Source organism: Chiloscyllium punctatum, chromosome 49 (genome assembly GCF_047496795.1).
Source record: "Chiloscyllium punctatum isolate Juve2018m chromosome 49, sChiPun1.3, whole genome shotgun sequence".
Taxonomy (NCBI): domain Eukaryota; kingdom Metazoa; phylum Chordata; class Chondrichthyes; order Orectolobiformes; family Hemiscylliidae; genus Chiloscyllium; species Chiloscyllium punctatum.
In genome coordinates, this window is record NC_092787.1 from 29,067,175 (window position 1) to 29,091,308 (window position 24,134).

General features: G+C 47.2%; 1 protein-coding gene across 2 annotated transcripts in view; it reads right to left on the bottom strand.

Moving 5' to 3' along the window:
• The window catches only part of col5a1 (procollagen, type V, alpha 1), a 551,133-nt gene that overhangs the window by 166,993 nt on the left and 360,006 nt on the right, over positions 1 to 24,134 (bottom strand). For both annotated transcript variants that reach the window (XM_072566092.1, XM_072566091.1), the window contains exons 18-21: positions 23,516 to 23,569; positions 5,170 to 5,223; positions 5,021 to 5,065; positions 1,592 to 1,645 (exon numbers count right to left, since the gene is read on the bottom strand). In XM_072566092.1, the coding sequence (XP_072422193.1) occupies positions 1,592 to 1,645; positions 5,021 to 5,065; positions 5,170 to 5,223; positions 23,516 to 23,569 (207 nt within the window). The remainder of the gene's footprint in view (positions 1 to 1,591; positions 1,646 to 5,020; positions 5,066 to 5,169; positions 5,224 to 23,515; positions 23,570 to 24,134) is intronic.

Consider the following 24,134-nt stretch of genomic DNA (forward strand, 5'->3'; position numbering starts at 1 on the left):
AATCTTGGTGGCCAGTTTTCACTGAGGTTCAGCTATGAGCACCCTTGCTTCAAACTAACTGCAAATCAGGATATCACAAACAGCAATACCTTCCCTCCATCAGAAGGTCAGAAGTGGGGATGTTTGTTGATGATTACACAATGTTCAGCACCATTCACAACTCCTCAGACACTGAAGCAGTCCATGCTCAAATGCAACATGATTTAGCTAATATCCAGGCTTGGAGGGGACAAGTGACAAGTAACGTTCACACCAGGCAATGACCATCTCCAATAAGAGACAATCTGACCATCATCGTTTGACATTTAATCGTGTTACCATCACTGAATCCCCCACAATCAACATCCTGGGCATTACCATTAACCAGAAACTCAACTGGACTCACCACATAAAGACAGGGACTCCAGAAGCAGGGTAGAGGCTAGGAATCCTGCAACAAGTAACTCACCTCCTGACTCCCCAAAGACAGACCCTGATATACAAGGTACCAGTCAGGAGTGGGATGGAATACTCCCCACTTGCCTGGATGGGGGCAGCTCCAACAACACTCAAGAAGCTCAACACCATCCAGGACAAAGCATCCTGCTTGACCGGCACAATATCCATAAGCACCGACTCCCTCCACCACACACACACACACACACACACACACACACACACACACACACACACACACACACACACCCCTCCACCCCACACACACACATTAACACACACACACTCAGTAGCAGCAGTGTGTACTATGTACAAGATGCACTGCAGAAATTCACCAAAGATCCTTTGACTATACCTTCTAAAGCCACAAGCACTTCTATCTGGAAGAACAAGAGCAGCAGATGCAACCACCTACAAATTCCCCTCTGAACCACTCACCATCCTGACTTGGAAATTTATTGTCAATCCTTCATTGTCACTGGGTCAAAATCCTGGAAGTCTCTCCGTGAGCACATGGAGTGCAGGGATGGAGAAGGAAGCTCACTGCCACCTGCTCAAGGGCAACCAGAACAGGAAGCTTAACGGTGAGGGTGGATTTAATCAAGGTTTTAAAGATCATGAGGGGTTTAGATCACTCCAGTCAAAGAGGAGAAAGTGTTTCCAGTGATAGGAGGGTCAGTTACCAGAGGGAGAAACAAATCAGTGAAAGTGAGAAATCACATCGGAAGAAATTTATTTTTACAAACAGGGTAGAGGTCACAATTTCAAAGGCAGCTTCAAAAAGAATCAAACCAAACACCTGAAGCAAAAAAACACAACAGACTGAGGAAAGAGTCGCTATGGGGTCCAACCAGAAGGTTTTCAGAGTCAGTACCAATGATGGGTCAAATGGCCTCCACTGTACCAGATACTAATTGAGATGAAGTCGCCAATGTACGTGTGGGAGTGATACTCATCAATCAGGTACATCAGGGAGACAGTACTCGGAGCTTTCAAGTATAGACAGTTTGCAGAAAGATGATGCCAGAGCTGAAATTCTGCATCAAAAGAAGCTGTTAATCTGCAGAGAGCAGAGAGTAACTGTGAGGGATAGAGCAGCAGGCACACATTAACAGCTTCACATGGCACCACAACATGCAAAATGAATGGTACTCACTGGGGGGCCCGAGGGTCCAGCAGGTCCCTTTGGACCCAACAATCCACGGGGACCCTGGGGGGGAAATTAGAAGCAGTGATCAATCTCATCTCCCACCCTGTCTTACATCCCCCAGGCTGCACAGAGATCCCATCAAAACCCCACACTGTAACATTCTGATATACCCCACACCCCTCACTGTAACACTCTGATATACCCCACACACCCCTCACTGTGAGACTCTGATACACCCCACACCCCTCACTGTAATACTCTGATACACCCCATACCCCTCACTGTAACACCCTGACATACCCCACACCCCTCACTGTAACACCCTGATACACCCCATACCCCTCATTGTAACACCCTGATACACCTCACACCCCTCACTGTAACACTCTGATATACACTACACCCCTCACTGTAATACTCTGATATGCCTCACACATCCCACACTATAACACTCTGATTTACCCCATAGCCCTCACTGTAACACCCTGATACACCCCACACCCCTCACTGTAACACCCTGATACACCCCACACCCCTCACTGTAACACCTTGATATACCCCACACCCCACCCTGTAACACTCTGATATACCCCACACCCCCTCACTGTAACACCCTGATATACCCCACACACCCCTCACTGTAACACCCTGATATACCCCACACCCCTCACTGTAACACCCTGATATACCCCAAACTCCTCACTGTAACACTCTGATATACCCTACACCCCTCACTGTAACACCCTGATATACCCCATAGCCCTCACTGGAACACTCTGATATACCCCACACCCCTCACTGTAACACCCTGATATACCCCACACACCCCTCACTGTAACACTCTGATATACCCCACACCTCTCACTGTAACACCCTGATATACCTCACACCCTTCACTGTAACACGCTAATATACCCCACACCCTTCACTGTAACACGCTAATATACCCCACACACCCCTCACTGTAGCACTCTGATATACCCCACACACCCCTCACTGTAACGCCCTGGTATACCCCACACCTCTCACTGTAACACTCTGATATACCCCACACACCCTTCACTGTAACACCCTGATATACCCCACACCTCTCACTGTAACACCCTGATATACCCCACAGCCCTCACTGTAACACTCTGATATACCCCACATCCCTAACTGTAACACCCTGATATACCCCACACCCCTCACTGTAACACTCTGATATACCCCACACACCCCTCACTCTAACACTCTGATATACCCCACACACCCCTCACTGTAACACCCTGATATACCCCACACCCTTCACTGTAACACGCTAATATACCCCACACACCCCTCACTGTAGCACTCTGATATACCCCACACACCCCTCACTGTAACACCCTGATATACCCCACACCCTTCACTGTAACACGCTAATATACCCCACACACCCCTCACTGTAGCACTCTGATATACCCCACACACCCCTCACTGTAACACTCTGATAAACCCCACACACCCCTCAATGTAACACCCTGATATACCCCACACACCCCTCACTGTAACACGCTAATATACCCCACACACCCCTCAATGTAACACTCTGATATACCCCACACACCCCTCAATGTAACACCCTGATATACCCCACACACCCCTCACTGTAACACTCTGATATACCCCACACACCCCTCACTGTAACACTCTGATATACCCCACACACCCCTCACTGTAACACTCTGTTATACCCCACACACCCCTCAATGTAACACCCTGATATACCCCACACACCCCTCACTGTAACACTCTGATATACCCCACACACCCCTCACTGTAACACCCTGATATACCCCATACCCCTCACTGTAACACCCTGATATACCCCACCCCCCTCACTGTCAGACCCTGATATACCCCACACCCCTCACTGTAACACCCTGATATATCCCACACCCCTCACTGTAACACCCTGAAATACCCCACAGCCCTCACTGTAACACTCTGATATACCCCACACACCCCTCACTGTAACACCCTGAAATACCCCACACCCCTCACTGTAACACCCTGATATACCCCACACCCCTCACTGTAACACTCTGATATACCCCACACACCCCTCACTGTAACACCCTGATATACCCCACACCCCTCACTGTAACACCCTGATATACCCCACACACCCCTCACTGTAACACCCTGATATACCCCACACCCCTCACTGTAACACCCTGATATACCCCACACACCCCTCACTGTAACACCCTGATATACCCCACACCCCCCACCGTGACACTTTGATATACCCCACACCCCTCACTGTAACACCCTGATATACCCCACACCCCTCACTGTAACACCCTGATATACCCCACACCCCTCACTGTAACACTCTGATATACCCCACACCCCTCACTGTAACACTCTAATATACCCCACACCCCTCACTGTAACACCCTGATATACCCCACACCCCTCACTGTAACACTCTAATATACCCCACACACCCCTCACTGTAACACCCTGATATACCCCACACCCCTCACTGTAACACTCTAATATACCCCACACACCCCTCACTGTAACACCCTGATATACCCCATAGCCCTCACTGTAACACTCTGATATACCCCACTCCCCTCACTGTAACACCCTGATATACCCCACACACCCCTCACTGTAACACCCTGATATACCCCACACCCCTCACTGTAACACTCTGATATACCCCACACCCCTCACTGTAACACCCTGATATACCCCACACACCCCTCACTGTAACACCCTGATATACCCCACACCCCTCACTGTAACACACTGATATACCCCACACACCCCTCACTGTAACACACTGATATACCCCACACCCCTCACTGTAACACTCTGAAATACCCCACACACCCCTCACTGTAACACTCTGATATACCCCACACCCCTCACTGTAACACACTGATATACCCACACCCCTCACTGTAACACTCTGAAATACCCCACACACCCCTCACTGTAACACTGTGATATACCCCATAGCCCTCACTGTAACACTCTAATATACCCCACACCCCTCACTGTAACACCCTGATATACCCCACAGCCCTCACTGTAACACTCTGATATACCCCACACACCCCTCACTGTAACACCCTGATATACCCCACACCCCTCACTGTAACACAATGATATACCCCACACCCCTCACTGTAACACCCTGATATACCCCACACACCCCTCACTGTAACACTCTGATATACCCCACACCCCTCACTGTAACACCCTGATATGCCCCACAGCCCTCACTGTAACACTCTGATATACCCCACACCCCTCACTGTAACACTCTGATATACCCCACACCCCTCACTGTAACACTCTGATATACCCCACACACCCCTCACTGTAACACTCTGATATACCCCACAGCCCTCACCGTGACACTACGATACAATTTGGAGAATGGTGAGTACTCACTGGTTCACCTGGTAATCCTCTTGGACCAGCTTCTCCATCATCGCCCTGGAACAGATTCAGTGAGACTGTGTTAATCCTCCTGCTTTGACCCTGGAAACCATTCTCAGGAGAGAGCATGTGAATTGAATGCAGCCCGGCCCCTAACTCACCCTCTCGCCATCCTCACCGGGAGGTCCGGGTGGTCCCTGTGGCCCTGCATCCCCCTGGAAAGGGAAAATTAACATCATCACATCACAACACTGTTCGATATTACATCATCAAAAACCCCTTTTGTCAGCATGTCCTTGGGCAGATGACAGATGAAGATTCGGTACTTGTTGATGTTGTACATTGTCGTCATGTTTCTGGGTCTCTTTATTACAGGGTGACTGTGTTTCCTTGTGTGGTTCGCTGCTTCTCTGCTCAATCTGACCGTGTATCATTCACACACCATGCCAGTGCTCACTGACCAAACAGACTCCCAGCTTTGAGTCACTGAATTACGGAATTAACCCATTGTTGAAGCAGGCCATTCAGCCCATTATACCTACACTGCTCTTCAAATGAGCATCATTATTTGGTGCCAATCTCCTGCCTTTTCCCCATAACCTTGCATATTTTTCTATCTAAATAACCGTTCAATGCCCCCTTGAATAGCCCAACTGAACCTGCCTCCATATTTCTAGGCACAGCATTTCAGACTTTATCCACTTGCTGCGTGAAAATGTCTTCTTTCTCATCAAGAACAAAGAACAGTAACAGCACAGGAACAGGCTCTTCACCCCACCAAGAGGGTGCAAACACATGATGCGTTTCTCAACCAAAAACCTTTTGTCTCTCTGCGGCCTGTATCCCTCTATGCCCTGCCTATTCAATGTCTGTCATGATGCCTCTTAAATGTCGCTTTTGTTATCTGCCTCCACTTCCTCTGGGAGCACATTCCAGGTACAGGTACTCATCAGCCTCTGTGTAAAGAACTTGCCTCTCACATCACTTAAACTATCCCCTTTTACCTTTAACCTATGACCCTTAGAACTGACAATTGGGAAAATGACCCTGGGAAAAATACTCTGACCATTTGTCCATTCCGTCCATTCCATCCAATCGGTCCTTTCCGTCCATTCTGTCCATGCATCTCATATATTTGTAAACTCCTGTCAGGTTAACCCCTTCATTCTTCAATGTTCAGGTGAAAACAAGCCATGTTTATCCAATCTCTCCTCAGCACTAATACCCTCCAATCCGGGCACCACCCTGGAAAATGTTTCTGTACCCTCTCCAAAGCCTCTACATCTTTCAAAGTTAAAAATCACACAACATCAGGTTACAGACCAACAGGTTTATTTGGAAGCACAGCTTGGAATCACCTGATGAAGGAGCAGCACTCCGAACGCTAGTGCTCCCAAATAAACCAGTTGGACTATAACCTGGTGTGTGACTTTTAACTTTGTCCACCCCAGTCTAACACCGGCATCTCCAAATCATGTCCACATCTTTCAGTTAGTGTGGTGACTGGAACTGTACAAAATATTTCAAATGTGGACTAACTAAAGTTCACCACAGCTGCAATGTGACTTGCCAATGTTTATACTCTCTGCCCCTTCCCCCTATCACCCTCACCTCTTTTGCACATCACTTTAAATCTATGTCCCTCTTGTTCCTTTTACACATGGAAACAGGTTCTCCCTGTTGATTCTATCAAGCCTTGCTCCTGACTTTGAAAACCTCTATCAAATCTCCTATCCTCAGTTCTGAAGTTTCTCATTCCTGGAAATACTGGTGTAATTTGCTTCTTAACTCTCTCCAATGCATTCACAGATTTCCTATAACAAGGTACCTACTACTATACATAATACTTCAGCTGAGGTTAAACAAATGCCTTGAAGAGGTTCAACATCACCATCTTGTTCTTGAACTCTATGCCCCTACTAAGAAATCCGAGGATACTGTGTACTTTCTTTACTGCTCTCTCCACCTGTCCTGCCAGCCTCAATGACCGATGCAAATATACCCACAGGTCTTCCTGCTCCTGTACCTCCTTTAGAATTGTACCCCCTATTTTATGTTATCTTTCAATGTTCCTCTGACCAAAGGTGCATCATCTCACAGTTCACTGCATTGAGTCTCATCTGCTACATCTTCACTTACTCCACCAACTTGTCAATGTTCTTTTGGAGTTTGACACTGCCCTCCTCACAGTTTACAATTCTTCGAAGTTTAGTGTCCTCTACAAACTTTGAAATTGCTCCCCCACACTGAGATCCAGGTATTAATTGACATCAGGAAAAGCAAGGACCCCAATACTGACCTTTGTGGAATTCCAATATAAACCTTACTTGGGCCTGAAAAACGTGTTTCTATCCTTCAGTCAATTTTGGATCAATGTTGTTACTGTTCCTTTTATACCATGACCTACCATATTCCTCATAGGTCTGTTGTGTGGCACTGTATCAAACACCTTCTGGAAGTCCATGTACACTACATCCACGGCATTACCCACCCCCGCAATGACCCTTTCTATTACTGTTTCAAAAAACATTCCAGCAAATTAGTGAAACGTGCTTTTTCCTTTAGAAATCCATGCTGACTCTTTCGAATCAATTCCCCTTTTTTCCACATCACTCCTAATCTTATCCCAAATGATTGTTTCTAGTACATTTCCCACCATCAAAGTCAAACTGACTGATCTGTAATTGTTGGCATGATTCTAACAACCTTCCTTAAACAAGGCCATGTGTCTGTAATTTTCCAGCTGTCTGGCACCTCCCCTGAATTCAGGGGCAGACTGAAAGATTATGATCATCGCCCCCACAGTTTCTACCCTCGCTTCTTTCAAAATCCTTTGATGCCTCTGATCCAGTTTCACTGCCTGTTAACTGTAAATGCAAAAGTCATTTCTAGACTTCAGTCCTTATTAATTCTGAACCCTTTGAGTTTCACTCCCACTCACCATGACCTGGGCATTATGCCTCTCTTTGGTAAAGAGATATGTAAAAAGCATAATCTTTACTCAGTAATGTTAATGTCTGCCTCCGTGGTCAACTGGATTTGTTTACCATTTCGGGGGGGATACCTCAAGAGTACTCAGGCCATGTGCTCCTTGAAGACTGTCCATTTCAGTTACTGATCTTCCCATCAACCCCCTACACCAGCCAATCGTGTTCAGTTCTGTTTTTGCCCTATTACAGTCAGCTCTCTGTGAATAGATTATTGTGAGTCTGGACTGTTGCATGTCATTCCTCAGCATCATCCTGAAACTTGTGACATAATGATCACTGCCTCCTAAATGTTACCTCCACTGGCACTTCAATCCACTTGGCACAACATCTCCAAGGACCAGAGCCAAAAATGCAACCTTATTGGATTGGGTCTAAAGGAAACTCTCCGAAACGTATTCAAGAAACACTTGCCACTCACACTTCCAGTTTCCCAGTTAAAAATCACACAACACCAGGTTATAGTCCAACAGGTTTAATTGGAAGAACACTAGCATTCGCAGCGCTGCTCCTTCATCAGGTGATTGTGCGTCGCTCCAAAAGTGAGTGTGCTTCCAATTAAACCTGTTGGACTATAACCTGGTGTTGTGTGATTTTTAACTTTGTACACCCCAGACCAACACCGGCATCTCCAAATCATTCAATATTCCCAGTCTATATTTCGGCAACTGAAGTCTCTTGTATTTTGGGGAGATCTCCTGAATTTTAAAACTTATGTCCTCATTTCCAATCTACTGCTGAGCACATTTCTATATTTCTCTGTGATCTCTACGCTCTCCGCAACAACCCACAGCCTGCTTTCTGAGCTCATGAAGAACCCCCTGTAATTCCCATCACTGTTTCAGTCTTCTTTCAGCACGTTCCATCAAACTCACTGCCACACTCTAATATACGCCTCACTGTAATACACTGATATATCCCTCACTGTAACACTCTAATATACCCCTCACTGTAACATACTGATATATCCCTCACTGCAACACTCTAATATACCCCTCACTGTAACATACTGACACACCCCTCACTGTAACACTCTAATATACCCCTCACTGTAACACACTGACACACCCCTCACTGTAACACTCTAATATACCCCTCACAGTATCACATTGATATATCCCTCACTTTAACACTCTAATATACCCCTCACTGTAACATACTGATATATCCCTCACTGTAACAATCTAATATACCTCTCACTGTAACACACTGACACACTCCTCACTGTAACACTCTAATACACCCCTCACTGTAACACACTGACACACCCCTCACTGTAACACTCTAATACACCCCTCACTGTAACATACTGACACACCCCTCACTGTAACACTCTAATATACCCCTCACTGTAACACACTGACACACTCCTCACTGTAACACTCTAATACACCCCTCACTGTAACACACTGACACACCCCTCACTGTAACACTCTAATATACCCCTCACAGTAACACACTGACACACCCCTCACTGTAACACTCTAATATACCCCTCACTGTAACATACTGATATATCCCTCACTGTAACAATCTAATATACCCCTCACTGTAACACACTGACACACCCCCCACTGTAACACTCTAATATACCCCTCTCTGAAAGACACTGACACACCCCTCGCAGTAACACAATAATATACCTCTCACTGGAACACACTGACACACTCCTCACTGTAATACTTTAATATACCCCTCACTGAAACACACAGACACACCCCTCACTGTAACACACTAATATACCCCTCACTGTAACACACTGACACACTCCTCACTGTAATACTTTAATATACCCCTCACTGAAACACACAGACACACCCCTCACTGTAACACACTAATATACCCCTCACTGTAACACACTGACACACTCCTCACTGTAATACTTTAATATACCCCTCACTGAAACACACAGACACACCCCTCACTGTAACACACTAATATACCCCTCACTGTAACACACTGACACACTCCTCACTGTAATACTTTAATATACCCCTCACTGAAACACACAGACACACCCCTCACTGTAACACACTAATATACCCCTCACTGTAACACACTGACACACGCCTCACTGTAATACTTTAACATACCCCTCACTGTAACACACTGACACACGCCTCACTGCAACACTCCAATATAGCCCTCACTGTAACACACTGACACACCCCTAACAGTAACACTCTAATATACCCCTCACTGTAACATTCTAATACACCCCTCACTGTAACACACTGATATACCCCACAGTGTAACACAGTCACACACCCCTCTCTGTAACAAACTGATACACCCCTCAGTGTAACACCCTTTCATCCCCCTCATTGCAACACTCAAATACTCCCGTCACTGTAACATCCTGACACACCCCTCACTGCAACACTCTAATATACCCCTCACTGTAACACACTGACACACGCCTCACTGCAACACTCTAATATACCCCTCACTGTAACACTCGAATATACTCCTCACTGTAATACACTGACACACGCCTCACTGCAACACTCTAATATACCCCTCACTAACACACTGACGCACTCCTTACAGTAACACACTGACACACCCCTCACTGTAACACACTGACGCACTCCTGACAGTAACATACTGACACACCACTCACTGTAACACATTGACACATCCCTCACTGTGACACACTAATATACCCCTCACTGGAACACACTGACACACCCCTCACTGTAACACGCTAATATACCCCTCACTGTAACACACTGACACACCCCTCACTGTAACACACTGACACACCCCTCACTGTAACACACTGACACACCCCTCACTGTAACACAGTAATATACCCCTCAATGTAACACACTGACACACCCCTCACTGTAACACACTGACACACCCCTCACTGCAACACTCTAATATACCCCTCACTGTAACACACTGACACACCCCTCACTGCAACACACTGATACACTCCTCACTGCAACACTCTAATATACCCCTCACTGTAACACACTGACACACCCCTCACTGTAACACGCTAATATACCCCCCACTGTAACACACTGACACACCCCTCACTGTAACACACTGACACACCCCTCACTGCAACACACTGACACACCCCTCACTGCAACACTCTAATATACCCCTCACTGTAACACACTGACACACTCCTCACTGTGACACGCTAATATACCCCCCACTGTAACACACTGACACACCCCTCACTGTAACACACTGACACACCCCTCACTGCAACACACTGACACACCCCTCACTGCAACACTCTAATATACCCCCCACTGTAACACACTGACACACCCCTCACTGTAACACAGTAATATACCCCTCAATGTAACACCCTGACATACCTCTCACTGTAACACACTGACACACCCCTCACTGTAACACAGTAATATACCCCTCAATGTAACACCCTGACATACCTCTCACTGTAACACACTGACACACCCCTCACTGCAACACCCTAATAGACCCCTCAATGTAACATACTGATATATCCCTCACTGTAACACTCTAATATACCCCTCACAGTAACACACTGACACACCCCTCACTGCAACACTCTAATATACCCCTCACTGTAACACACTGACACACCCCTCACTGCAACACTCTAATATACCCCTCACTGTAACACACTGACACACCCCTCACTGCAACACTCTAATATACCCCTCACTGTAACATACTGATACACCCCTCACTGTAACACTCTAATATACCCCTCACTGTAACACACTGACACACCCCTCACTGTAACACACTGACACACTCCTCACTGTGACACGCTAATATACCCCCCACTGTAACACACTGACACACCCCTCACTGTAACACACTGACACACCCCTCACTGCAACACTCTAATATACCCCCCACTGTAACACACTGACACACCCCTCACTGTAACACAGTAATATACCCCTCAATGTAACACCCTGACATACCTCTCACTGTAACACACTGACACACCCCTCACTGCAACACCCTAATATACCCCTCAATGTAACATACTGATATATCCCTCACTGCAACACACTAATATACCCCTCACTGTAACATACTGACACACCCCTCAATGTAACACACTGACACACCCCTCAGTGTAACATACTGATACACCCCTCCCTGTAACACTCTGATATACCCCTTACTCTAACACTCTAATATACCCCTCACAGTAACACTCTAATATATCCCTCACTGTAACACTCTAACACACCCCCCACTGTAACACACTGACACACCCCTCACTGTAACACTCTAATATACCCCTCACTGTAACACACTGATACACCCCTCACTGTAACACACTGACACACCCCTCACTGCAACAATCTAATACACCCCTCACTGTAACACACTGACACACCCCTCACTGTGACACACTGACACACCCCTCAGTGTAACACAGTCACACACCCCTCAGTGTTACACCCTGACACACCCTCACTGTATCACTCTTATACACCTCTCACTGTAACACACTGACACACCCCTCACTGTGACACACTGACACACCCCTCACTGTAACACAGTCACACACCCCTCAGTGTTACACCCTGACACACCCCTCACTGTATCACTCTTATACACCTCTCACTGTAACACACTGACACACCCCTCACTGTGACACACTGACACACCCCTCAGTGTAACACAGTCACACACCCCTCAGTGTTACACCCTGACACACCCCTCACTGTATCAGTCTTATACACCTCTCACTGTAACACACTGACACACCCCTCACTGTAACACACTGACACACCCCTCACTGTGACACACTGACACACCCCTCAGTGTAACACAGTCACACACCCCTCAGTGTTACACCCTGACACACCCCTCACTGTATCAGTCTTATACACCTCTCACTGTAACACACTGACACATCCCTCACTGTATCACTCTAATACACCCATCGCTGTAACACGCTGACACACCCCTCACCTTACCACTCTAATACACGCCTCAGTGTAACACACTGACACACCCCTCACTGTAACTCACTGATACACCCCTCTGCTCCAATGAAAACAACCTGAGCCTACCCTATCTCTCTGCATTGCTCAACTGATCCATCCCAGGGCAACATTCAGGGGAAGCTCCTCTGCATCTCCACCAGTGCAAGCACATCATTTCTCAGATGGTGCCGAGTGAATTCCTTTCCTGCTTAATGCTGCTGTGATGCACCAAGACCAGATACAGGATGTTGAAGATGTTGAGTTCCTGCCTTTTGCTCGGACAAAGTGAGGGCTGCAGATTCTGGAGATCAGAGTCGAGAGTGTGGTGCTGGAAAAGCACAGCAGGTCAGACAGCATCTGAGCAGCAGGAGAATCAACTTTTTATAAGCCCTTTATCAGGAATGGGGCTGGGAGCCTTGAGGGTGGAGAGTTAAATGGGAGGCGGGCGGGGCGGTGGGATGGGGGAAAGGTAGCTGAAAGTGCAATAGGTGAAGGAAGGTGAGGGTAAAGGTGATAGGTCAGAGAGGAGGGTGGAGCGGATAGGTGGGAAGGAAGATGGACAGGTGGGACAGGCCATGAGGACAGTGTCAAGGTGGAAGGTCGGATCTGGGTAAGGTTGGGGGGAGGGGAGATCAGGTAACTGGTGAAATCCACATTGATCCAGTGGGGTTGGAGGGCCCCCAGGTGGAAGATGCTGTTTGCTGCACTGATCTTCATTACATGGTGCCCACACTAGATGGTGGTGTTGCCTCTCAATCCTCAGACACCAGCTCAGTTGAGCTCCAGACTTTCAAAGTGAATTTCAATTCTTAAAGAAATAGACTTTCTATAAATTCATTGGAGGATTGGCAGAAACTGCAAGAAACAGCATAACCTCTGTACTTAGAGTCATAGAGATGTACAGTACGTAAAACAGATCCTTCAGTCCATGCCAACCAGATATCCTAACCTAATCAAGTCCCATTTGCAAGCACTTGGCCCATATCCCTCCAAACCCTTCCTATTCATATGCCCATCCAAATGCCTTTTGAATGTTGGAATTGTACCAGCCTCCACCACATCCTCTGGCAGCTCATTCCACACATGTACCATCCTCTGTGTGAAAATGTTGCCCCTTATGTCTCTTTTATATCTTTCCCCTCTCACCCTAAACCTATACCCTCTAGTTCTGGACTCCCCGACCCCAGGGAAAAGACTTTGCCTATTTACCCTCTCCATGCCCCTCATGATTTTGTAAACCTCTATAAGGTCACCCCTCAGCATCTGACGCTCCAGGGAAAACAGCCCCAGCCTGTTCAGCTTCTCCCTATAGCTCAAATCCTCCAACCCTGGCAATGTCCTTGTAAATCTTTTCTGAACCCTTTCAAGTTTCACAACATCTTTCCGATAGGAAGGAGACCAGAATTGCATGCAATATTCTAACAGTGGCCTAACTAACGTCCTATACAGCCACAACATGACCTTCCAACTCCTGTACTCAATACTCTGACCAATAAAGGAAAGCATACCAAATGCCTTCTTCACTATCCTATCTACCTGCGACTCCACTTTCAAGGAACTATGAACCTGCACTCCAAGGTCTCTTTGTTCAGCAACACTACCTAGGGCCTTACTATTCAGTATGTAAGTCCTGCTAAGATTTGCTTTCCCAAAAATCAGCACCTCGCATTTATCTGAATTAAACTCTATCTGCCACTTCTCAGCCCATTGGCCCATCTGGTCCAGAGCCTGTTGTAATCTGAGGTAACCGTCTTAGCTGTCCACTGCACCTCCAAATTTGGTGTCATCTACAAACTTACTAACTGTACTTCTTTAGCTCACATCCAAATCATTTATATAAATAATGAAAAGTAGAGGACCCAGCACTGATCCTTGTGGCACTCCACTGGTCACAGGCCTCCAGTCTGAAAAACAACCCTCCACCACCACCCTCTGTCTTCTACCTTTGAACCAGTTCTGTATTCAAATGGCTAGTTCTCCCTGTATTCCATGAGATCTAACCTTGCTAATCAGTCTCTCATGGGGAACTTTGTTGAATGCCTTACTGAAGTCCATATAGATCACAACTGCCACTCTGCCCTCATCAATCCTCTTTGTTACTTCTTCAAAAAACTCAATCAAGTTTGTGAGACATGATTTCCCATGCACAAAGCCATGTTGACTATCCCCAGTCAGTCCTTGCCTTTCCAAATACATGTACACCATATGGCACCACATTAGCCAACCTCCAGTCTTCTGGCACCTCACCTGTGATGATGAATGATGATACAAATTTCTCAACAAGGGGCCCAGCAATCACATCCCTACCTTCCAACTGAGATCTGAGGTACACCTAATCAGATCCTGGGGATTTACCCACTTCTTTTCATTTCATGACATCCAACGCTTCTTCCTCTGTCGTACAGACATTTTTCAAGATGTCACCATCTATTTCCCTACATTCTATATCTTGCATGACATTTTCCATAATAAAACTGATGCAAAATACTTGTTTAGTATCTTGCAAACATCTGCCCCCAATCAGCTTTTGAAAGTTCTTGCCTAATACCGTCAAAATTGGCCTTGCTCCAATTCAGAACGTCAACTTTTAGATTTGGTCTATCCTTTTCCATCACAATAATAGAATTATGGTCGTTACTCCCCCACTGACATCCCAGTCACCTGCCCTGCCTTACTTCCCTATAATAGGTCAAGTTTTGCACCTTCTCTAGTAGGTACATCCATATACTGAATCAGAAAATTGTCTTGTACACACTGAACAAATTCCTCTCCATCTAAACCCTTAACACTATGGCAGTCCCAGTCTATTTTGTAAAGTTAAAATCCCCTACCATAGCCACCCTATTATTCTTACAGATAGCTGAGATCTCCTTACAAATTTGTTTCTCCATTTCTCTCTGACTATTGGGGGGTCTATAATATAATCCCAATAAGGTGATCATCCCATTTCTTATTTCTCAGTTCCACCCAAATAACTTCCCTGGATGTGTTTCCGGGAATATACTCTCTCAGCATAGCTGTAATGCTATCCTTTATCAAAAATGCCACTCCCCCTCCTCTCTTGCCTCCCTTTCTATCCTTCCTGTAGCATTTGTATCCTGGAACATTAAGCTGCCAGTCCTGCCCATCCCTGAGCCATGTTTCTGTAATTGCTATGATATCCCAGTCCCATGTTCCTAACCATGCCCTGAGTTCATCTGCCTTCCCTGTTAGGCCCCTTGGATTGAAATAAATGAAGTTTAATTTATCAGTCCTACTTTGTTCTCTGCTTTGTCCCTGCCTGCCCTGACTGTTTGACTGACTTCATTTCTCAACTGTAACCTAGTTTTATTCTGAAATGTGCAGCACATTCTCATCCCCTAGACAGTGAGGTCAGCCATGTCAGGAGCAGGAGAAACAGCTGTTTGATCCTTCCCTTTTCTTCCAACAGATCTATTGATCAATTTTAAACATTATGATGTCGGGAAAGGTCCAAGAGGAACCAATACAGGAAGTAGATCATGAGAGTCTGATCAGAGCTCACACCTTGACTGACCAGTCTTGATCCAGAACAACAACAGAATGCAGGAGGGGAGGGAATCGAGGGACAGAGTCGTGGGAGAGAGGGAGTAAGGGAGTTGAGATAGGGAGTGGAGGGACAGAGTCAAAGGAGTGCAGGGAAGGAGCGGAGGGAGGGATTGGAGGGAGGAATTGTTGGCAGGGATTGGAGAAAGGCACTGGAGAGAGGGATTGGAGGGAGGGATTGGAGAGAGGGATTGGAGAGAGGGATTAGGGGGAGGGATTTGAGGGAGGGATTGGAGAGAGGGATTGGAGAGAGGGATTAGGGGGAGGGATTGGAGGCCAAACAGGACAGGGATCATATCAGTTCATGAGGCTGTGGTGAAGTCGAATGTAAGGGGAGGAGAGAGAAGAAATAAGACTATCAGACCATAAAATGTAGGAGCAGTTGGCCATTCAGCCCACTGAGTCCATTCTGTTATTTAATTACATATTACTGATCTAATCATCCTCAACTCCACTTTCCAGCCTTTTTCCTATTCCTCGATTCCCTTATTGATTAACAATCTATCTTAGCATGAACATACTTAATTAAACATCCAACAGTAAAGGATTCACAGATTCACTCCCCTCTGACAGAAGAAATTCCTTCTCATCTTTGTTTTAAATAAGTGACCTTCTGTTGTTGTGGTTCTGTTCACCGAGCTGGGAATTTGTGTTGCAGACGTTTCGTCCCCTGTCTAGGTGACATCCTCAGTGCTTGGGAGCCTCCTGTGAAGCGCTTCTGTGATCTTTCCTCCGGCATTTATAGTGGTTTGAATCTGCTGCTTCCGGTTGTCAGTTCCAGCTGTCCGCTGCATTGGCCGGTATATTGGGTCCAGGTCGATGTGCTTGTTGATAGAGTCTGTGGGTGAGTGCCATGAGGGACAACACTACTATTATAGGACAAGCCAAACAGAGAACAGCCAGGGAATTCCTAGAGGCATGGCACTCATCCACAGACTCTATCAACAAACACATCGACCTGGACCCAATATACCGGCCAATGCAGCGGACAGCTGGAACTGACAACCGGAAGCGGCAGATACAAACCACTATAAATGCCGGAGGAAACATCACAGAAACGCTTCACAGGAGGCTCCCAAGCACTGAGGATGTCACCTAGACAGGGGACGAAACGTCTGCAACACAAATTCCCAGCTCGGCGAACAGAACCACAACAACGAGCACCCGAGCTACAAATCTTCTCCCAAACTTTGAAGTGACCTTCTATTCTGAGATGATGCTGTCTGATCCTGGACTCTCCCACAAGGGGAGCACTCAGTATGGGTGCAAGTCAGAAACAGGAAAGGAGCGGTCACTTTATTGGAAGTTTCCACAGACCCCCCAAGACCAACAGAGACATGGAGGAGCACATTGGGGGGCAGATTTTGGAAAGGCGCAGAAGTAATAGGGTTGTTGTCATGGGTGACTTCAACTTGCCTAATATTGATTGGAATTGTGCAAATAGTTTGGATTGGGTAGACTTTGTCAGCAGTGTCCAGGAAGGATTCCTGACTCAATATATAGATTGGCTGACTAGAGGGATTTGATGCTTGGCAATGAACCAGGTCAGGCATCAGATCTCACAGTGGGAGAGCACTTTGGTGACAGTGATCACAACTCCCTGACCCTTACTATCGTCATGGAGAGGGAGAGGAGCAGGTGGTATGGGAAAGTATGTAATTGTGGGAGGGGGGATTACAATGCTGTTAGGCAGGAACTGTGAGGCATAAATTGGGAACAGATATTCTCAGGAAAATGCATGACAGAGATGTGGAGGTTGTTTAGGGAGCACTTGCTGATAGGGCTGGACAGGTTTGTCCCAGTGAGGCAAGGAACCTTGGATGACAAGAGATGAGGAACATCTAGTTAAGAGGAAGAAGGAAGCTTACTTAAGGCTGAGAAGGGATGGATCAGACAGGGCTTTACAGGGTTACAAGGAAGTCAGGAAGGAACTGAAGAATGAACTGAGTTCAGCTAGAAGGGGGGCATGAAAAATCCTACCTTGGTGGGTAGGATTAAGGAAAACCCCACGGCATTTCACAGTTATGTGAGGAACAAGAGGATGGTCAGTGTGAGGGTAGGGCTGATCAGGGACAGTGGAGGGAACTTGTGCCTGGAGTTGGAGGAAGTAGGGGAGGTCCTTAATGAATACTTTGCTTCAGTATTCACTACTGAGAGGGACCTTGACATTTGTGAGGACAGCGTGAAACAGGCTAATACCCTCAAACAGGTTAATCTTAAGGAGGAGGATGTGCTGGAAGTTTTGAAAAACATGAGGATAGATAAGTCCCCTGGGCCAGATGGGTTATAGGATTCTGGATTAGAGTGGTGCTGGAAAAGCACAGCAGTTCAGACAGCATCTGAGGAGCAGGAAAATTGACGTTTCGGGCAAAAGCCCTTCATCAGGAATACAGGCAGAGAGCCTGAAGCGTGGAGAGATAAGCTAAAGGAGGGTGGAGATGGGGAGAGAGTAGCATAGAGTACAATAGGTGAGTGGGGGAGGGGATGAAGGTGATAGGTCAGGGAGGAGGGTGGAGTGGATAGGTGGAAAAGAAGATAGGCAGGTAGGACAAGTCATGGAGACAGTGCTGAGCTGGAAGTTTGGAACTAGGGTGAGGTGGGGGAAGGGGAAATGAGGAAACTGTTGAAGTCCACGTTGAGGCCCTGGGGTTGAAGTGTTCCGAGGCAGAAGATGAGGCGTTCTTCCTCCAGACGTCTGGTGGTGAGGGAGCGGCGGTGAAGGAGGCCCAGGACCTCCATGTTCTCGGCAGAGTGGGAGGGGGAGTTGAAATGTTGGGCCACGGGGCGGTTTGGTTGATTGGTGCGGGTGTCCCGGAGATGTTCCCTAAAGCACTTTGCTAGGAGGCGCCCAGTCTCCCCAATGTAGAGGAGACCGCATCGGGAGCAACGGCTACAATAAATGATATTAGTGAATATGCAGGTAAAACTTTGATGGATGTGGAAGGCTCCTTTAGGGCCTTGGATAGAGGTGAGGGAGGAAGTGTGGGCGCAGGTTTTGCAGTTCCTGCGGTGGCAGGGGAAAGTGCCAGGATGGGAGGGTGGGTTGTTGGAGGGGCGTGGACCTGACCAGGTAGTCACAGAGGGAATGGTCTTTGCGGAAGGCGGAAAGGGGTGGGGAGGGAAATATATCCCTGGTGGTGGGGTCTGCTTGGAGGTGGCGGAAATGTCGGCGGATGTTGTGGTTTATGCGAAGGTTGGTAGGGTGGAAGGTGAGCATCAGAGGCGTTCTGTCCTTGTTACGGTTGGAGGGGTGGGGTCTGAGGGCGGAGGTGCGGGATGTGGATGTGATGCAATGGAGGGCATCTTTAACCACGTGGGAAGGGAAATTGCGGTCTCTAAAGAAGGAGGCCATGTGGTGTGTTCTGTGGTGGAAGTGGTCCCCCTGAGAGCAGATCCGGCGGAGGCGGAGGAATTGGGAATACGGGATGACATTTTTGCAAGAGATAGGGTGGGAAGAGGTGTAATCCAGGTAGCTATGGGAGTCGGTGGGTTTGTAAAAAAATGTCAGTGTCAAGTCTGTCGTCATTAATGGAGATGGAGAGGTCCAGGAAGAAGAGGGAGGTGTCAGAGATGGTCCAGGTAAATTTAAGGTCAGGGTGGAATGTGTTGGTGAAGTTGATGAATTGCTCAACCTCCTCGCGGGAGCACGAGGTGGCACCGATGCAGTCATCAATGTAGTGGAGGAAGAGGTGGGGAGTGGTGCCGGTCGGCACCACATCGAGGGCCGAAGGGCCTGGACTGTGCTGTACTGTTCTATGTTCTAAGGGAAAACAACCTCTCCGCATCTCCTCTGTCAAGCTCCCTAAGATGTTAAATGTTCAGTAAGGTTGTCTCTCACTCTTCAAAACTCCAATGAGTACAGCCCCAACCTGTTCAACCACAAGTCAGTCCCTCCATACCTGGCATAAGCCGAATAAACTTTCTCTGGATTGGCTCCAATGCCAGAATATCATTCCATATTTAAGAGGCTCAAATTGTTCACTGTGTTTGAGCAATGGTCTATTTTTATGTAACTTGCTAGTTTACATTCAAAGGTTATTTTCTTCCTCTTTATTAAGTTTTGGTCATTTTTTATTGGTTTTTAAAACATTCCCCTGACTATCCTGATCTATATGAAGATTAAAGTCACCCATGATTAATGTACTGCATTTGTTATCTGACCTCATTAGCCTTTGACTTATTCTGTCCGACTGTACAGCTACTGTTAGGGGGTCCTCGACTACTGTCTCCTAGCTCCACCCACATGGATTCTGTGTCTTCTGAGTCAAGATCATTTCTAACTAATACACTCGCCCCACCTTGTGAACAAATCCACCCATCCCATTCCTCTTGCCTGTCCTTTTGAAAAGTCCCATACCCTCTGGATGTTCAGTTCAGACTCTGATCTCCTTGTGACTATAACTCGGTAACAGCTTCCAGATCGGACTCATTAACTTCCATTTGTGCTGATATTTCCCTTATTCAGAATAATTATGCTCATTCAAGTAGAGGACAATTCATTTTGTCTCATTACCTTTTAACTGCCCTTTGCACCAATTTGCCATGCTTGTTTTATGCCTGTAGATTGTAGAGGCCATTCTGCCCATCATGTCTGCATCAACCCTCTGAAGAGCATCCCATCCTATCCCTGTAACCCCATGGTTAACCCACCTAAACTGCACTCCTTTGTACACTCTGTCCCATCCTGTGTCTCCCTGGCTATCACTGTCTGCAATGCTGCCTGATCCTTTTGATTTACTCTCCTCTTAAACACTCTGTCCTCTTTGTCCCCATGTGTGAACCCTGTCAGAGAGAGCTCTCTGTTTGACCAGATGCTGAATATAAATGGAGGTGATAAGGTGCATTGAATGACAGCAGGCAGGCTCCTTCCTGGAGAAGTGAATGGGTTAAACTGACAGGAGCTTTCACATTGCTCACACACTGACACAACAGCACAAATTCCCAAGCAGAGCACTGAGCTCCAAGAAGTTAGTAGGTAGGGTGAAGGGAGTGTGCAGGTGGGACCAGATTGGGTTGGGATATCTGGTCAGGATGGACGGGTTGGGCCGAAGGGTCTGTTTCTGTACATCTCTATGACCCGAAGACTCCACGGTAGCAATAACAACAAAATGAGCTGTTATTTAACTGGTGGAAAATTGCAGCCTTTTACGTGCAGAGGGACCTGGGTGTCCATGGACATGAATTGCAAACAGTTGGTTTAAAGGTGCAGTCGGCAATATCGAAGGCAAATGGAATATTGTCCTTCATTACCAGGACACTGGTGAGGCCATACCTGGAGTACTGTGTACAGTTTTAGATTACTTTACAGTGTGGAAACAGGCCCTTCGGCCCAACAAATCCACACCGCACCCGCCAAAGCGCAACCCACCCATACCCCTACATCTACATCTACCCCTTACCTAACACTACGGGCAATTTAGCATGGCAATTCACCCAACCTACATATCTTTGGAGTATGGGAGGAAACCGGAGCACCCGGAGGAAACCCACGCAGACACGGGGAGAATGTGCAAACTCCACACAGTCACCTGAGGTGGGAATTGAACCCGGGTCTCTGGCGCTGTGAGGCAGCAGTGCTAACCACTGTGCCACCGTGCTGTGGTCTCCTTACTTTAGAAAGGATGGACTGGCACTGGAGGGGGTGCAGGGGAGGCTCACGAGGTTGATTCTGAGGTTGAGGGGGTTAACTTAAGAGGAGACCAAAACTACACTCAATAGAATTTAAAAGAGGGAGGTGAGGTCTTACAGAAACATATGAAATGACCAAGGGAATAGGTAAGAGAGAAGGGAACGCGTCGTGCTGCGATTGGTGGATACTTTCAGTGTACCTTCCTCCCAGGTGGGCCTGGCATTCCCCTCGATCCATCAACTCCAGCCCGACCCTAAAGGGAGGCTCTTTCCACTGGGGTGAGGGGTGGGGGGCGGGTGTGAAACAAGAACCAGGGGCCTTAGCCTCAAAAGAAGCGGAGGCAGGTTCAGGGCTGAGTTGAGGAGGAACCCCTTCACCCAGAAGGTTATGAACCTGTGAGATTCCTTGCCCAGTGAAGTTGATGAAGCGACCTTGTTGAATGTTTTTAAGGCAGAGATAGATCGATTGTTCGAACAGGAAAGGAACTAGGGATCATGGTAAGAGGGTGGGTAAGTGGAGCCGAGGCCAGGAAAAGGTCAGCCATGATCTTATTGAATGGCAGAGCAGACTCCAAGGGCCAGGTGGCCTACTCCTGCTCCTATTTGTTATGTTGTTAAGCTGCTGTGGTGTAGTGTAGTGTCCCTACCTCTGAGCCAGGAGGCCTGGATTCAGGCCCCAGCTGCATCAGAACGTCTGCCACAACATCTCTAAACAGGCTGATTGGACAAAACAGCCAGCACTGGGCTCACTTCATACAAGGTAGGAGACAGTGGCAGAGTCAGCAAACACACAGTCAGATACTGGCGTGGCACAGTGGCTCAGTGGTTAGCATGGCTGCCTCACAACGCCAGCAACCCAGGTTCGATTCCAGCCTTCAATGACTCTCTGTGTGGAGTTTGCACGTTCTCCCCGTGTCTGCGTGGGTTTCCTCCGGGTGCTCCGGTTTCCTCCCACAGTCCAAGGATGTGCAGGTTGGGTGACTTTGCCATGGGAAATGTAGGATTATGGCGACAGGGTGGGCAGCTCTTCAGGGGATTGGTGTGGACTCAATGGGCCCAGGACCTGCTTCCACACTACAGAAACTCTATAATTCCAAACAGAGTAAAGTTCCCTCAACACTGTCCCTTTCAAATACTTCCAGGACAGCAAGGGATTAGATACAGGATAATGCTACCTGTACACACTTAGGGCACGGAGAGAGATATTTAATCAGCTTTCTCTTGTCTCTCCAGGAGTCTCCTATCCTGGGCCAGGAGAGGGGGGAGGGGGTTGTCGTTAAAGCTTGACTACCATCAATAACACACTCTAGGCGAGACCTTCAATCAGTGAACAACAACTCCTGAACAAAAGTAAGGTCAGCACTTACTCTGTTTCCCTTCTCACCCGGAAGCCCAGGGAGTCCATCAAATCCTCGGTCTCCCTGTCAAATGTTAAAGAAATGCAGTTTAATTTCAAATAATTTTCACAGTCAGTATAGATAATGCAGCACACACACACACGTGTGCGTGTGCATGTGTGTGTGTGTGTGCGTGGTTCTGTGTGTGTATGCGTGTGAGCATGTATCTGTGTGCACGCATGTGTATGTGTGTACCTGTATATGTGTGTATATGCATATGAGTACATGTGCATGTGGGTGTGTGTGCGAATGCGCGCAGGTGCATGTGTGTATGTCTGTCTGTGTGTGTGCTTATGCGCATGTATGTATATGTGAGTGTGTGTGTATGCGTGAGTGTGTGTGTGTATGTGTGTGTGACAGTGTCTGTGTGAGTGTGTATGTATCTTCACTTGTCAATGTGAGAGACAGTGTGTGTGTTTGTTTGTGTATGACTGAGTGTGTGAGTGTGTGTATGGAGTGTGTGTACAGTGTGTGAGTGTGTGTGTGTGTGTGTGCGAGTTGTGAGTGTGTGTGTGTGTGTGAGTGTGTGTGTGGAGTGTGTGTAGAGTGTGTGTGTATGCGTTCATGCATAAGTCTGCGCTTCAGTGGC